At 48.3% G+C, this 16,771-nt stretch overlaps 2 protein-coding genes across 10 annotated transcripts in view; one reads left to right on the top strand and one right to left on the bottom strand.

Annotated features, from left to right (window-relative positions):
• The window catches only part of MPG (N-methylpurine DNA glycosylase), a 49,980-nt gene extending 43,458 nt beyond the window's left edge, over positions 1 to 6,522 (top strand). For both annotated transcript variants that reach the window (XM_039492700.1, XM_039492701.1), the window contains one exon: positions 5,969 to 6,522. In XM_039492700.1, coding sequence (XP_039348634.1) covers positions 5,969 to 6,348 — 380 coding nt within the window. In that variant the 3' untranslated portion in view covers positions 6,349 to 6,522. The remainder of the gene's footprint in view (positions 1 to 5,968) is intronic.
• A 102-nt stretch (positions 6,523 to 6,624) lies between these two features.
• The window catches only part of NPRL3 (NPR3 like, GATOR1 complex subunit), a 115,900-nt gene continuing 105,753 nt past the window's right edge, over positions 6,625 to 16,771 (bottom strand). For all 8 annotated transcript variants that reach the window (XM_039492698.1, XM_039492697.1, XM_039492696.1 and 5 more), the window contains one exon: positions 6,625 to 7,943. In XM_039492698.1, coding sequence (XP_039348632.1) covers positions 7,778 to 7,943 — 166 coding nt within the window. In that variant the 3' untranslated portion in view covers positions 6,625 to 7,777. The remainder of the gene's footprint in view (positions 7,944 to 16,771) is intronic.

Genomic DNA, 16,771 nt, shown 5'->3' with positions numbered 1-16,771 from the left:
TACGTCCACACCTTGAATACTGTGTGCAGTTCTGGCTGCCCCAGCTCAAAACAGATATATCAGAATTGGACAAGATACAGAGAAGGGCAACAAAAGTGAATTGGGGTATGGAACAGCTTCCATAGGAGAGATTAAGAAGCCTGGGACTGTTCATCTTGGGAAAGGGATGACTAAGGGGGGATATGATAGAGGTCTATAAAATCATGAATGGTGTGGAGAAAGTACATAGGGAAGTGTTATTTACCCCTTCATGTAATACAAGTACCAGGGGTCACCCAATGAAATTAATAGGCAGCAGGTTTAAAACAAACATAAGGAAGTATTTCTTCACACAATGCACAGGCAACCTGTGGAATGCATTGCCAGGGATGTTGTGAAGGTTAAAAGTATAACTGGGTTTAAAAAAAGAACTAGATAACTTCATGGAGGGAGAGGTCCATCAATAGCTACTGGCCAAGATGGTCAGGGATGCAACCCCGTGCTCTAGGTGTCCTTAAACCTCTGACTGTATCACTCCATAATTGTCCCATTCTGTTCATTCCATCTGAAGCATCTGGCACCAGCCACTGTCGGAAGACAGGATACAGGGCTTGATGGTCCATTGGTCTGACCCAGTGTGGCCATTCTTATTCTACTAATGGATGCCAAGGGAATACCAAAGGCAGCTGCTTGAGCCAGGGCTCCAGGGTGTGTGGGCTGAGGTGGCCGTGGGGTTAGGGAGGGGAGATTCCCACTCTCTGGCAGGCACAGCATCAGCCTGGACTGAGCCTTGAAGGGTTTATCTGTTGTTGTGGGGGGAAGTACCTGTGCTTGGGACCGAGAGCATCCTGCATGTCCAGGAAAGAAGCCGCTGGGTACAGTGAGGACTGGGGACATGGGTTCCCAGTTGCCCACCCCAGATCCTAGGGATCCACAAGAAAGGTGGTGGGAGGAGGCAGAAGTCAGACACACGGCCCCCACCTGCTGCCTTGTGGCCTCTTCTGTAGGAGCTCTCCTGCCATTGTCTGAGCCTTCAGTAGCTGTTGACTAACATTGGGGTGAGACCTGCAGCATGAACTTCCAGCAGGGTACCCATAAGGTGGGCCAGGGACTGTGCTGCAGTGCTTGCCTCTCATCATCTCCGCCTCTCATCTGCCACTGAAGCCCGTGGGTGCTGGTCCCAATGGGGTACAGCCATAGAGGGTCTTCCAGGGGTCTCTCGGAGGCAGCACGCCCCTGCTCTGCCCTAAGGGAGAGCCATGTGATTCGAACCCCATTGTTCATGTTAGTAGAGGAGATGATCTGAGCCTCAGTAATCTCTGTGTAAAAGCAGTATCACTTTTAAGAAAATCCCTAAGGAATGTAGATTGATTCCAGATGGTGACCACAGTCACTAACAAGGAACAAAAGGAGCTGGTGTAATTAGTATGTGCTTGGAATTCCTTTGCTTGGATTTCTATCTCTGAGTGTGTCTGAGGGTACAGCTAGGAAAGCTCCCGTCTAAATGCTCAGCTTTCAGGAATTGTGCTGCAAGACCAGCATGGCCTAGGCACCCCCATCACAGAAGGGAGCTGCTGGAAATGCAACAAATTGCTAATGTCTGTCAGAGATCACTTTGCTGACTTTACCCGGCTTGATGGAGCACAGAGACATTACGAGTCCAACGCAAAACACATACCACAACTCAGCAAATTGTGTTCTCTGCTAAACCCACCCCCGCTACGCCGTGGACAGAGATTTTAGGGGGCGCTCTGTTATGCTCATGTAGCGCATGACAAGAAATCAGAGACTATTATGAAGCTAGGAAGTGCCATCGAGAAACCTTTGCTGGACTGTGAGACCTAGGCATTGAGGACTAGGCCCTGAATGGCTCTAGATGTTTCAAGCTGATTGGAGTGTGTGAGGGAGAGATTATTGTGGAGCTGGCGTTACTGAACATGCACATGTTGGAGATAAAGAATTCTGTGGGTGGCCAGCAGCACAGGGAGTGTTATATGTAGGAATCGCGCACACAACTGGTCTACCAAGCTCTCTACTCGCCCACTCAGGGTCACAAACAGAACTTTCCTTACCATCAAAATGGAAAACATCCGGGTAGCACTTTTGTTTCCACTCAGGGTTGGGTTATGTATCTGGGAAAGACTGCTTTGTTCAGGGCTGTTTCCCCAGAAATGGGAAGAGCTGCAGGAGTTCAGGAAAATGTGTTTGATACAAAGGCTGTAAAGAATGAGATTTCCCAGAATACCCTGAGAATGGACTAAGACACCAAAAGATCAGTGACTACATTTCCCGGATGATTGAGTTTTGAAGCATTCTCTCCTGCCATCCATATGTTGAAGGGGCTTTGTGTGCTAGTGTGAAGTTCCTGTGGCCACTTATGCTGGCTTTATTGCCAAAATCTGCTGGTGGTGTAGGGCTAGGCCACCCATTCTCCACCCCAGGATCCTGCCCTATTCACAACCTTTCTCATGGGCCAGCATATTTATTTCCATTGGCTCTGTTTTCTGCAGAGGGCGGTGCAGGAGTCAGCTTGTGATCTGCCCTGCAGGGCATCAGATGTAATCCTCAAGTACAGAAGCTACTCCATGCACAGCACTGGGCTTGCCTCTCGCTTTGCACCATGCGTGTCATTCACACTAGTGCAGAGTGGGTTCACACTCACTCTGTGCAATGTGCAGGGCAATGGGGAACCTGACCCAGTGACTCCTCAGGTCACACTTGTGCCCAATGAAGGACAGTGTGTCTGAGTCTGAATGGAAACAAGGAAGAGTGTGGAAAATTCGTGCAGTACTTAGAACCAGAACCATAGGGTTAGAAGGGACTGCAAGGGTTATCTAGTCTAACCCCCACAAGATGCAGGATTTGTCGTCTAAACCATCCAAGACAGATGAAAACCTCCAGTGAAGGAGATTCCACAACCTCCCTAGGCAGTCTGTTCCATTGGCCTACTGTTCCTGCAATTAGAAAGTTTTTCCTGAGATTCAATCTAAATCTGCTCTGCTGTAGTTTGAACCCATTGCTACCCTCTGTCACAAGAGAGAACAACTTTTCTCCATCTTTTTTATAGCAGCCTTTCAAGTATTTGAAGACTGCTATCATGTCCCCCCCCTAGGTCTCCTCTTTTCCAAACTAAATATATCTAGTTCCTTCAGCCTCTGCTCATATGGCTTGCATTCCATCTCTTTGATCATCTTTGTTGCTCGCCTCTGGACCCTTTCCAGTTTCTCTACATCCTTTCTACTGGTGACCAAAATTGGACACAGTGCTCCAGCTAAAGCCTAACCAGTGCCGAATAGAGCAGTACTATCACCTCCTGTGACTTGCATGCTGTGCCTCTGTTAATGCAACCTACATTTGTATTTGCTTTTTTTACAACAGCATCACATTGTTGACTCGCACTTAGTGCCAGAGTGATTCATCAGTCCAGAGCTCTGAATCTGACCTGTCCTCTGGCTATTCATCTTTTCTGTAGCAGCAGGTCAGGGGGTGAGCATGCCGGGTGGGAAGAGTGGGGTATAAATGGACTCTGAGCAATTTGCCATTAATCCTATTTTGAGGTGGAGAAGATGAAATTGCTTTTTGACAACTGGTTCCAGGCTCCACGGCTTTGATCTGTACGCTGCTCTGCTCCTGGGTGGGTCAGAACTGCCTCATAACTCATAGTAGTAGTGGCAAGTTCTGGCATGGACAATATTCTTGGGACACATCATCATTATGCCAGTGTTACTGTCTTAGGGATCAGAGCACACAGCATTATATTTAGAACAGCAACCTGGGGCCCTTCTGGGCCTTGTGAGGGAGAAGGTGTTCCTGCGTCTGTGAGAGCAGATGCTTGAGGACTAGGCCCTGACTGGCTCCAGATGGTTCTGGCTGCCTTGAGGGTGTGTGAGGGGAGAGGATTCTCGTGGAATCAGCATTACTGGCTTTGCAGATGTTGGAGATGAGGGGTCCCTGGGTGGCCAGCAGTACAGGGAGTGTTGTGTGTTTACAGCTCCCTGCACTAGTGTGGGGCAGGGGGACCAGCCAGTTCTCTGTGCTTCTCTTTTGCAGGGTATGGATTAGAGCTGATGAAATCCTGTGGGGAGTTAGAGCCTTTCTCTGCCCCATGATGAAGGCCCCATTTTGGGCAGGCTGCATTTACTTTCCACAGGTCCCCAGCTGATTCGACCTTGGGAGCCCTGTTGCCTAATTTGCTGGCTGATTATTGACTCTATTGCCTGTTAAGAATTTCCAGTTAGTCACCGATGAACTGTCTGAGTGTTGGAAGGTTCTAGTCCCAGAACCAGGCACCATAGAGTTCAGGTTTAGTTGTGTCTGGTTGGGAACCTCGATGTGCACAATGATGACAAACTAAGGGCAAACCAAAGCTTTAAATATTTGTATTAGCACAATTAGTAAAAATACAAATGTTCTTAACCAAATGAGAAAGTAGCTGTAATTTAAAACTAAGCTCCTTTCCAGTATCATCCCTGACACATACTCACACCTTCTCCTGGAGGCCTAGTGGTAGGAGACACATGGTGTTCCATGCCAAGTGAGTCCAGTGGTCAAGATCTTGAGGTTTACATGGTGACTGGGCCTATTATAAGTCTGGAGGCTGCCATGAATATTCATATAAAGGCCAGGCCCACTTGGTCCATAACTGACTTCTAACCCTAATAATGTCTGGTGTCCTTATTCTGTAGGTTAGTATATGAATGATCTCATTAATAATATCATATGTCAGTTTCATTGCCAAGGCAAGTTTGTGGTTGTGCATTTGCAGATGTCCTGTCCTAAAATATCCAGAGTTTGGCTTAGTCTGAGTGTCTATAGGTACCTGGTGTTATTTTATACAAAAATCCCCTAAAGCAAACTTGTCACTGTTGGCAATTCACTTATGCGAAGGCTGGTAGGCCTCAAAGCCTTATGCTAACTGCTTAAGCCAAATAGCTCACAGGGTGTAGACCTTGTAGGCTTCTTGCATTACTGCTCAGTAAAATACCTCTAAGCTATTTCTATGGACTAGGGCCCTTGGTCAGGGGTGCTAGCGCCCCCTTGCAGTTTACCAGGCCCTGATCCCCCTCCTCCAGGGCTGGTTAGAGGTGGTGGTGCACTGAGCCTTGGTGTGTGAATACACATCTATAGGGTTTGAGGAGCTGCTCCAGGTACCCCACCCTTGAACTCACATGTGGCAGTTGTTCCAGAGTGCTGTGCTGACAGGAAAACCTCTGAGCGCCTCTGGACCTCGAGGGAGCTCAGCCCATGACACTCCCTTAAACACTAATGCTAAGAAGGAGGTCAGGGAAAAGCTGGCTGGAGATTGAAATTCATGGTTACAGACGAAACAGACTGAGCCAAGGAGAGTTTGGCCAGTCAGAGCAGGGGAAGGGAGTTCACTGCCCTTTCCTCTCTCCCCAGTTACTGACTGACTCCTGCTATCCATGACTATGACAAATCTGACCTGAGATCACTTCAGCCTTGGAGTCTGAGACAGTTGGTCTCATAATCTGAGCACAAGCCTGACATTTGGCAGCCAGTTAATTCACTTCCCTGCTCTGCCACAGACATCCTGTGTGACCTTGGGCAAGTCAGTAAGGATCAGATGTTTAAAGGGTCTTAAACTCCTAGTGATTTTCATACATCCATTGATTTCAATGGAGACAGGCCCACTCCATAAACTCCTTTAAAAATCTGGTCCTTGGCGCCTCCGTTCCCATGTGTAAAACAGGGCTAACACCACTCGCAGGGTTTGGTGGGGATGAATACACTGAAGAGTCTGTGGCATGCACCATTGATAGACTATTGTCCCTTGAGTTGATCTGCTGACCAGTGGGTACCAGTTAATAGACGGGAGGGGAGGTGTGTAGGATTTCTGTGAGGGTTGGAATTAATTCTGTATTGCTGTCAACCCCCTGCACCGAGTAACATGTAGCCCAGCCAGCCAGCGAGTGGTAAGAGGCCCCCCGTAGAGGAGCCCATGCTCATGCAAGTCCTTATTGTTCCACAGGGGAAGGGGCTGCAGTCCTGCTCCGTTCCTTGGAACCTCTGCAGGGCCTGGACACCATGAGGCAGCTGCGAAGTGCTCAGATGAAAGGATCAGCCAAACCCCTGAAGGACTGGCAGCTGTGCAATGGGCCCGCCAAGCTCTGTCAAGCATTCTCTATTAACAAGAGCTTTGACCAAAAGGACCTGGCTCGAGACACAGCAGTCTGGATGGAGCCTGGCTCAGAAGCACCGGGAGAGCAGGCTGTGGTTACTGCAGCCAGAATTGGTGTCAGCTATGGTGGAGAGTGGGCACAGAAACCACTGAGGTTTTATATACGAGGGAACAAATGCGTGAGTGTTGTGGACAAGAAGGTGGAGAGCGAGCAAGGTGCTGCAGACTAGAGGTGTGGGTGCTTTCATTAACTATCAGCCCCAGACTCTGACCTGATGGAAACGGCCAGGGGGTGGTGCTGGTTTGGAAGGTGTTTTAATAATAAATGTGCTTTGTTACAATGATATGAGTAAGGTGGGATGTCTGGTCACTAGTTAGCCTGAGTGAGCCAGGCTCACTCCCAGCAGTGGCAAGCTCCTCTGGGGGTTCTGAATGTCACTGGACTTGTTTTGTGGGCATTTAGGGCAGGGCTCTTAACTCCTAGGTGAAAGCAATGAGATTCCACATGGCTAGAACCCTTCAACCATAGGGGCGAGGGGAGGGAGGTTAATAAGTATGGTGACCATTCCATCTCCTACCCAGCCTGACTCATTCTTCTGCTTCCCTGCTGGTTGTCCCCAGCCACCCTACCCAAAAATGCTCCTGTTTGATTTCTCCAGTTGCTAAGCCAACAGCCACCCAGGTCCCCAAGCAGAAAGAAAGCCCAGACAGTCTGTGAAGGTGGGGAGGCATAGCCCCTTTGGGTACAAGGACACTCTGATGCTGAGGGCAGCTACTAGCTATGCTGCCACAGCTGGAAAACTCCACACTGAGCTAGCGACACACCAGCAACAGGGGCAGCATAGAGAGAGCTGGTAAAGAGAGGTATCAAAACTGCTGTGACACACTCAAAGCCTACAAGAGGTGCAGGAAAGAGTTAAAGGACAGATTCACCAGGGTACTTAGGCACCTCACGATGCACTTACGTGTCTCAGACCAACACTGAAGGCTTGTACACACTAGCGCTTACTTCAGTATAATTTAAGTCACTCGGTAGTGAAAAAGCTACCCCCCGTGCGCTGCAAGATGCACTGACTTAAGTGCTGGTGTGGACATAGCTACTGTCAGGACAGCGCTCTCAGCAGCATAGAGCATCAACACTAGCAGCACTATAGCTGCGCTGCTGTAGCAATTCTAGTGTAGACTAGGGTGGAGATGCTACTGCCATTTTTAAAACCACTGCTCTGCTGCACCACTGTCCAGTCAAAGTGTGTGTTGTTTATTCAGCAACACCAAGGTAAAACCTTTCTTCAATTCCGCACACCCCGCCTGCGCAGGAAGCAAGGAACCCCAGCCCAGTGGCAGGGACTTTGGGAAGACACTGCACACTGGAACGAGCTGGACTGAACAGCTTCACTTGTGTGCACCCCTCTAGCCCCACGCCCATGCGTCTTGAGGGCAGAGCTCCGTCCACAAGCAGGTCAGGGTTTACATTCCCCAGGCAGATGGTGAAAGGGAGGGAGAAGGGGGGACTTGCTGAGAGTCACTGGGAAGGTCAATGGCAGGGGTAGAACCTCTGGCTGCTGCTACCCTGTGCCTGTATTAACATTATATAAACAAAATATTAGGACTGAGGGAGCTGAAAACAGAGGAGCAGTTCCCCTCCCACACTCCACACAGTCACTTCAAGAGGGACTGGAAGACTGAAATCACAGGGTCCTCATGATTGGTCACTACCAGCACGCTGCGAAACTTGTCAAAGAGCATGACCAGCTGGGAGCGGCGCATGTTCTCGTTATACATGATCTCCTCCAAGTGGTGCCGTCCTCGGAAATAGTGCAGCAGCCTGGAAGGCAAGGAGAGGAGAAGGTGAGCTCGCACTCGCTCCTCTGCTGTGTGCACAGGACAGAGGTTCTGCATCCCCATTACAAAACAATGCTTCAGCCCTTGGAACAAGATGGAGACTGAGCAGATCATTTCAAGCAGTGGATTAACAGCCAGGTCTGAATGCTACAGAAACCTGGCCACCAGCGCATTTCACTGAACATAAGCCCATAAAAGAGGTTTCACAGACAGTAACTTGGGCAACTCCAACTCCATTTTACAAGCTCCAATCTACTATCCAAGGTCCTGCCATGTGGTCACTGGGAATCAGCTACAGTGCCTGCCCAACAGTTATCCATTTCCCACTCAACTCCAATAAAGCACAAGAAGTTCTGGTTTAGAAAATACACTGGCTGAGATCAGCCCACACTAAAAGATGACCAGTGCTAGGCTGTAGCAGCATCCCAACCTCCCCATGTGCCTAGTGCCTGCAACACGTGTGATCTATATTAGGGCAGAGGTTTGCAACTCCTGCAGCCTTGAAGCTAAACTCCCTGCGCCAATGGATCTTGTTGCCTGGATTACCAGATCTTTGGGGCTGGGATGCTTATCAGTAAACTGTACCCCAAATAATCCTATCGGGCCCTGATCCCAGAGAGGACTCTCAGGCACTGCTAAAATACTACTCAAGACTATAACAGAATGACTAACTCAGAAATGCACAGGGATATTGTTTACAGTTAACATGATTTACTTTTTTTTTTTAATATCTACAATAACTCATTTTAAGTGGCTTTCTTTGTATAAACATTGATCAAGATAAAGCTTCTCACAAGCATTCTTATAGCTTTTATGTGTAGTTCCAGCAGTCCACAGAGCATTGGTTACTTGGCAGTTAATGTGCTATTGAAATACAAGGCACCAAGCCAAACCACTTCTCCCAACCCATCATCATTCCTGATGGGCTGCTTCTGAGTCCAGCCACACCACACCATGCTTCCACAGTGTGTATGCTATCATGAGAAACGCACCAATGCTAGGGCACAAACACAGGTTTCCTATAAAGGGGAGCAGGAACCTCAAATAAAACCTTTGGACACAGTACAGGTAGTTTGCTGCTCTAATCCCACTTGTGGGGAGAGGAGCCCAGGCCCCCCACACACTGTGCATGTGATGCAATCCTGGGGTAAAAATGGAAGAGGACAGAATGCAGCAATCACAGTGAAAAGCCACAAACCCTGGTTCCCTTCCAATTCTTCACCTGTTCTGCCTCTCCCATGTTGCCACAGTTTCATTCAGCCTCCAGGACATCAGCCTAGGAACCGTCCTGGCCCAGAAGAACTCACCTTTTCTCCTCCTGACACTTGCATGACTTACTTTCTAAACTTGCTAATAATACAGAACAAACATCTGCAGCCCCAGAGAGCAGCCAGGCCCTGCCTGTGGATTTTCGACTGCTCTCTAGCTCTCAAATTTCCAACTCAAACCAGGAAACCAGATCAGAAATGTAAGAGAGGAAGATTTGGTTAAGTCCCTCATTTTGCATAAAATGCCAAGTAACTGAAGTTTGTTCTTAGCAGGGAGCTCGGAAATTCTGACTGAGGGTACCAGGGCAAACACTGGGTAGCTTTAATGTCCACTGAAAGGAGGCAGGGTCTTCGTTTGTGAGGTCTCATCCAGAAGAGAGACAGATTGTAGCAAATTCATTAATCTTCCATAGAAAGAAAACCACTGAGCCTACTCTGCTGGAGTTTGACGGGATTAGCATTATGACAGGCTCACTCTTTCCCCAAAGCACTGCACAAGTAGCTAATTCTGCCTCAGTGCCCCAGGTGCACAAAGGGGGATTATTCCCACTGGCAAATGGGGACTAGAGACAGAGTGCCTAGCTACACAACACATTTTCCATGCTCACTCCCTGGCTTACACCCTTGATGGGGAGGCACAGACTGAATTAGAGTCGTACAGATTTGGTCACACAATGAATCAGTGGCAGAGGCAAGATGAGAGTGCTGGAGTCCCGCTTGCTGCATACAGAGTCACTGAGAGCCAGTAAACACTGAGGCACAAGGTCACTTTCCAGAGCAGAACTGCCTAGCTAGCCCTCCAGATGATCATTCGTACTCCCACTTCTCTGCTGAACCGTTCAGTCTACTCAGTATCTTCCCTGTGCTTTGCATATGCTATTGGAAAATGCTCCAACTCATCAGTGCCTGCACACAGCGGCCCAGATTCCCTTCACCAGATGAGTACATACCTGTTCCAGGCTGTGTCAAGCATTGTTAACACCGTCATGCCCTAAACCTACCCACCGATGTTAAAACACTGGGGATGGAAAATACCATTCAGTCCTTCTGTTCCAGGACAGGACTGGCCCTGTGGAAACACTTTGTTCTCAGCTGCAGTTTTGTAATCTCCCTGTTGCCCTACTTCTCCGGATATTCACCTCAGCACCAGCTACACCATGGCTCCAGGCCCAGGCTCCAAAGGGGCCCCGGCCCACTCTGCTTGGGCTGCAGTTAGGCCTCGCTAGCTCTTCTCCACCCCCCCTGCCCTCTCCTGCAGAGGCAGAAGCTTCATCCTGCCAGCTCCTGGGGCTCCTGCTGCAGGGGTGGGGCTTTGGGGTGGGGTGGAGCAAGGGCAGGGTCTGACTCCTGCACCCCCTTACACACACACCCCTGCCCTCCCCTCACATACCCCCACGACCCCAAGCCCTACTGCCTGACCCCTCACATCGCCACCCCCACACACACGTTCCTCCACGCCCCGCTAGGGGGCGCACCAGACTTTTTTGGTAAACAGGGCATTTGTTCGTTTGTTCTTGCCAGCTGATCAGTTGGCAGAGCAAACGGAATAAATGCCCATTTTTGTATTAAAAAAAAAAAAAAAAAAAAGTCAATATGGCCGGGACCGAGCTTAAAAGGGGAACTGTCCTGGCCAAACGGGTACATATGGTCACCCTATCTCCAGGCAAGTGGGTCCTGAGGGAGTCCGGCCAGGCCGGGGATTGACCCTGGCCTGGCAAATTGCTAATTGCGCCACTCCCGAGAGGCCAGAGTGATTCCCCACCCCGGCATTGGACCAGCCCTGGCTGCACTGCCAGCTCAACCTGGCAGATGCTGTCACCTTCCAGCAGGGCCGGTGAGTGTGGCCAGGGGGCAGGGTATGAGGGAGTGGGTCTCTGGAGGTGTGTGTGTGGGGGGGGCTGCTGGCCAGTGGGGGATGTCTTCGGGGTGGTGGGGGAAGGTCTGTTTTGAGATGCTGGGCAGTGGGGGTCTGAGTGGGGGGCTGTGTAGTTGTGGTGGTGGGCTGTGGGGAAGTGCATTGGGCAGTAGTAGTGCGGCTGTTTGGCAGGTGCTGGGCAGGGGTGGTGGTGTGCAGGCCGCTGTGCATTTGTGGTGGGGGGGCGCTGAGCATAGCAGCTCTGGGGGACGCTGGGCATAGGGAGTCGGGGCTGTGTGGCACGGCATGGGCCCACCCCCGAGCGGAAGGAGCACGCTGGCAGCACAGGGCTGGGCGGGCCAGTGTGCATCTGGCAACTGCTGGTTTGTATACAGAGCCCTTGCACTGGGTTGGGTGGAGTGGGGCTGGCCCCACCATGCTATGCCCCAATGCCCCTGGCTGACCCCTTGCTCTGGGGACCGACCTCCCCACACCATGCTCCTTTGCCCCCATGGTGGGGGGGACAAATGTTTGGCACTGGGCCCACAAAAGGTTAATTCAGCCCTGATTCACCCAAAATACCACTCTCGTCGCATTGCCCTTAGTGAACTATCGGGGAGGAACAGCTGTGTAACAATACGCCCTCCTGCACATTCCAGATCCTTGGCTGTCCCTTATGAGTCATCCCCGCCAGCCCTGAGTATTTGTGTTACTCTGCTCCAAATTCTTTACAGTTTGTTGTCTTTGTTCTATTGCCCTCTGCAGGTGCCCAGTGCTGAATGCTGCAATCTCACCAGTCACATAAAAAGGAACTAGCATCTCCCTTGTCCCTGACATAAAGCCTCTGTCTGAGGAGGTACAATTAAACTGACTTCCATTCCAGCATATCACATTGCAAACTCATCTCTACTTTGATGTTCATCTTCATCCCTTAAGCAGCCATGCTTACATAAAACATAATTAAAAACAAGTTTCCTTATATCCGCTAAAACAGAGATTGCCAAAAAGAAAATGTCATCAATCTGATTTATCTTCCCACTATTTATGCTCTGCAATCACTTTTTGCATTCTTTCTTGTTGGGCAATGAAACTAGGTTAGTTAATTTCACCCTGAGGTGCTGGCCAGCACTGCAGTGTTTGGGGTGCTAGCACAGCAGTTGAAAATTTGTTAAAAAAATCCAAGCCCAATAAACATGTTACCATGGTTTTTAAAAAATGTCAGGGGAACAATATTTTTTAAGGCTCAGTTTAAACAAGTCCTAACTGTAGAACCAACTTGCTCAGATAGCGTGGCCTAAGCTTCATCCAGTATCACTACTCCAATATTTCTCCCTCCCTCTGCCTGCATGAGCTTCCAATTAGTTCCCCCCACAACTGCTAGCTACATTCTTCCAAGCTGAACCACACTATGTCTAATCGCGGCAGAGCCTTTTGTATTATCTTTCTGCACTGCGGTTTGGAATCACTCCTAACTGGCATCAAAGTAGTAAAAAAATAGACAACTTATTAAATGATCTATTCTACTTCCTCCCCATCTCCTGCCAGTGCAAGACTGCTTACTGCAGTGGGCAGTATTCCCATCAGTATATTTAAAATAGCTTCTTGGGCACAAGTGATTATGACGGGATTGTCAATGATGCAGCCAAAGCAGGATTCTGCATTTGGAAAGAACCATGGAAAGGCTGGGCTGCAAGGGAGCTCAAGAGGCCATCTTGTCCGTTCCCCCCACACTGAGGCTGGATTAAGCAGACCTAGACCATCCCTGACAGATATTTGTCTAACCTGTTCTTTAAAACCTCCAATGATGGGGATTCCACAATCTCTCTAGGTAGCTTGTTCCAGTGCTCAATTCCTTAGAGTTAGACAGTTTTTCCTAATAATCAACCTAAATCTCTCTTGCTGCAAACTAAGTTGATTATTTCTTGTCCGACCCTCAGTGGACATGGAGAACAATTGATCACTGTCCTCTTTAACAACCTTCTACATATTTAAAGACGTACGTCCCCCCTCATCCTTCTCTTCTCTAGACTGAAACCTTTCCTCATATTTTCTAAACTACTTATTTTTGTTGCTGTCCCCTGGACTCCAATTTGTTCACATATTTCTGAAAATGTGTCACCCAAAACTGGACACAGTACTCCAGCTAGGGCCTCACCAGTGCAGAAGAGAATAAAACAATTATCTCCCGTGTCTTACATACGACACTCCTGTTAATACATCCCAGAATGACATTTGCCTTTTTTTGCAACTGGATGATGTTTTCATATCAGATAATGATGAAATACTTTCCATTCCAATAGTAATTATGGAGGATGTTAAACAGTATCAACTAAAGTTAAATATTTTTATAAATCAGCAAGTCCAAATAAGTCACATCAAAAAGAGTTTTAAAAGAATTAGCCAGAGAGCTTTGTGGACAGTTGATGTTAATATTTAATAAATTTTGTAATAATGAGGAAGTTCCAGAGGACTGTAGAGAAGCTGATGTTATTATGGTATTGAAAAACAAACCAACAGGATAACCCAGGTAATTTATAGGCTTGTTAGCCTGATATTATTAAGGAAAGGGAAAAAAAAAAAAAAGCTAATATGGAGCATAATTAATACCAATCAACATGGTTTTATGGAAAAAAATGTCAAACCTAATGTTTGATGAAATTACAAGGTTGGTTGATAAAGGTAATTACTGACATAATATATTTGGAGTTCTGTAAGGAGTCTGAATACTTCACAATATTCTTATTAAAACATTAGTATGATGTAAAAATCAATATAGCTCATATTCTGGGGAATCATCCAAGGGGGGTGGTTTTAGGGGGGGTCCTGCAGGGATCAGCTCTCAATCCAACGCTATTCATTATTTTTATCAATGAACTGAAAGAAAATATAAAACCATTGCTAATGATGTTTGCAGATGATGAAAAGACTGGTGAGGTAGTAAACAATGAGGACAACAGGTCACAGATACAGAGCAGAATCATACATTAATGAACAAAGAATGCAGGCCACACTTATAGGCTGGAGTAATGTATCCTGGAAAGTAAAAATTCTGGAAAGGATTAAAAAGAGTTATGATGGAAACCAAACTCCACACAGTGTAATGTGATGCTACAGCTAAAGCAGCAAATGTGATCCCTGGATATAAAAACGGGAATATAAAGGTGGCATTACCATTGTATGCAGCATTGGTGAGACCTTTACCGGATACTGCACCAGTTCTGTGTCCACATTTTAAAAAGAACATTGAAACATGGGAAAGGGTTTAAAGAAAAAGCCACAAGAATGATTTGAAGTCTAGAAAACATACCTGACAGTGAGAGATTTAAGCAGCTCTAATTGTTTAGCTTGCCAAAGAGAGGGGAAAAGAAGTGACTAGATCACAGTCTAAGCCCTGGCCTACGCTACGCCGTTAGGTTGAATTTAGCTGCGTTAGGTCGATTTTATAAGCAACGCGTCTACACAACCAACCCCGTTCCATCGACCTAAAGGGCTCTTAAAATCGACTGCTGTACTCCTCTCCAGCGACGGGAGTAGCGCTAAAAATTGACCTTCCTGGGTCAAATTTGGGGTAGTGCAGATGCAATTCGACAGTATTGGCCTCTGAGGCTATTGCAGAGCGCTCCAATGTGACCGCTCTAGAAAGCGTTTTCAACTCCGATGCACTAGCCAGGTCCACAGGAAAAGCCCCGGAAAATTTTGAATTTCATTTCCTGTTTGGTCAGCGTGACGAGCTCAGCAGCACAGGTGACCATGCTGTCCCCCCAGAATCGCAAATGAGCTCCAGCATGGACCGAATGGGAGACACTGGATCTGACTGCTCTATGAAGAGAAGGCTCTGTGCAGGCCGAACTCCGATCAAAAAGAAGAAATGCTAATATATATGCCAAAATTGCACAGGGCATGGTGGACAGAGGCTACAACAGAGACACACAGCAGTGCTGCGTGAAAGTTAAGGAGCTCAGGCAAGCCTACCAGAAGACAAAGGAGGCAAATGGCCATTCCGGGTCAGAGCCCCAGACATGCCGCTTTTATGATCAGCTGTATGGCATTCTAGGGGGGAACCCTACCACTACCCCACCACTGTCTGTGAACACCTGCAAGGGGGGAGTCTCACGCAACAGGGAGGAGGATTTTGTGGGTGAGGAAGAGGAGCAGGAGAACGCACAGCAGGCATGCAGTGAATCTGTTCTCCCCGGCAGGCAGGACCTTTTCATCACCCTGGAGCCAATACCCTCCCAAGGCAGGATCCTGGACCCTGAAGCTGGAGAAGGCACCTCTGGTGAGTGCACATTTGTAACTACAGTACAGGGTTTAAAAGCAATTGTGTTTAATGTTTGATTTGCCCTGAAGAATTGGGATGCATTCAAGGCCAGTACAGCTACTGGAAAAGTCTGTTAATGTGTCTGGGGATGGAGCAGGAATCCTCCAGGGACATCTCCATGAAGCTCTCCTGGAGGTACTCTGAAAGCTTTTGCAGAAGGTTTCTGGGGAGGGCTGCCTTATTTCATCCTCCACGGTAGGGCACTTTAATCACACCAAGCCAGTAGCAAGTAGTCTGGAATCATTGCAGCACAAAGCATGGCAGCAAATGGTCCTGGCTTTTGGTTGCATTCAAGCAACATTTGGTCTATATCTTTCTGTATTAGCCTCAGGAGAGTGATATCATTGATGGTCACGTGGTTGAAATAGGGGATTTTGTGTAATGGAACAGTAAAAGGACCCCGTTTCTGCTGGGCTGTTTGCACTTGGCTAAAAGGGATCATCCTTGAGAATAGCCACACAGTGGGGGGAGGGGTGAAGGGATCATCCCAGAGAACAGCCACACAGTGGGAGGGGGGAGGTGTGCGTGCTGCACATCCACTCGAAAACTGCAGCCCCTCCTTTTAAATGGCAAACCCAACCGGCATTGCTTGCTATGGGAAAGGAGGGCGCTGCAGTTTGAAACCATTCCCACATGTTATGAAGGCGGAAGAAGCCAACCCCGTGTACCCTTTGGCTTACCATGGCTGCCTGGAAACCGAATTCTGTTGCTCAGCTGTGTGAGATGTGTCACCATACCAGCAGGCGCTCAATATAAAAGGCAAAATGTGACCTTGTACTTCAAGCACATGTACTGTCTGCTGTGAATTGCTTGATTCACTGTGAAAGAGTCTCCCTTCTGTTCTCAGAAACATATCATCTTAAATTTTACTCTCCCTTTTTATACCCTTGCAGGTGCAAAATGTTTCTATGCTCCCCCTATCATCTCCGTCCCTGAGGTTATTGCAGATTAGAAGGCAGAAAAAAAATGCACTCGCGATGACATGTTTTCCGAGCTCATGCAGTCCTCCTGCACTAATAGGGCACAGCTGAATGCATGGAGGCATCAGTGGCAGAGGCCAGGAAAGCATTAAGTGAGCGCGATGAGAAGAGGCAGGAGGCAATGCTGAGGCTAATGGGGGAGCAAACGGATATGATGAGACATCTGGTGGAGCTGCAGGAAAGCCAACAAGAGCACAGACCCCCCCGCTGCATCCACTGTATAACTGCCTGCCCTCCTCCCCAAGTTCCATATCCTCCTCTCCCAGATGCCCAAGAGCGTGGAGGGGGAGGGGGAAGGGAGGAAGAGAGGCTCCGGGCACCCAGCCACTCTACTCCAGAGGATGGCCCAAGCAACAGAAGGCTGTCATTCAAACAGTACTACATTTG

This window comes from Mauremys reevesii, linkage group 10, assembly GCF_016161935.1.
Source record: "Mauremys reevesii isolate NIE-2019 linkage group 10, ASM1616193v1, whole genome shotgun sequence".
NCBI classification, from domain to species: domain Eukaryota; kingdom Metazoa; phylum Chordata; order Testudines; family Geoemydidae; genus Mauremys; species Mauremys reevesii.
The sequence above is the reverse complement of the archived record's forward strand: the minus strand, read 5'-3'. Positions and strand labels throughout refer to the sequence as shown.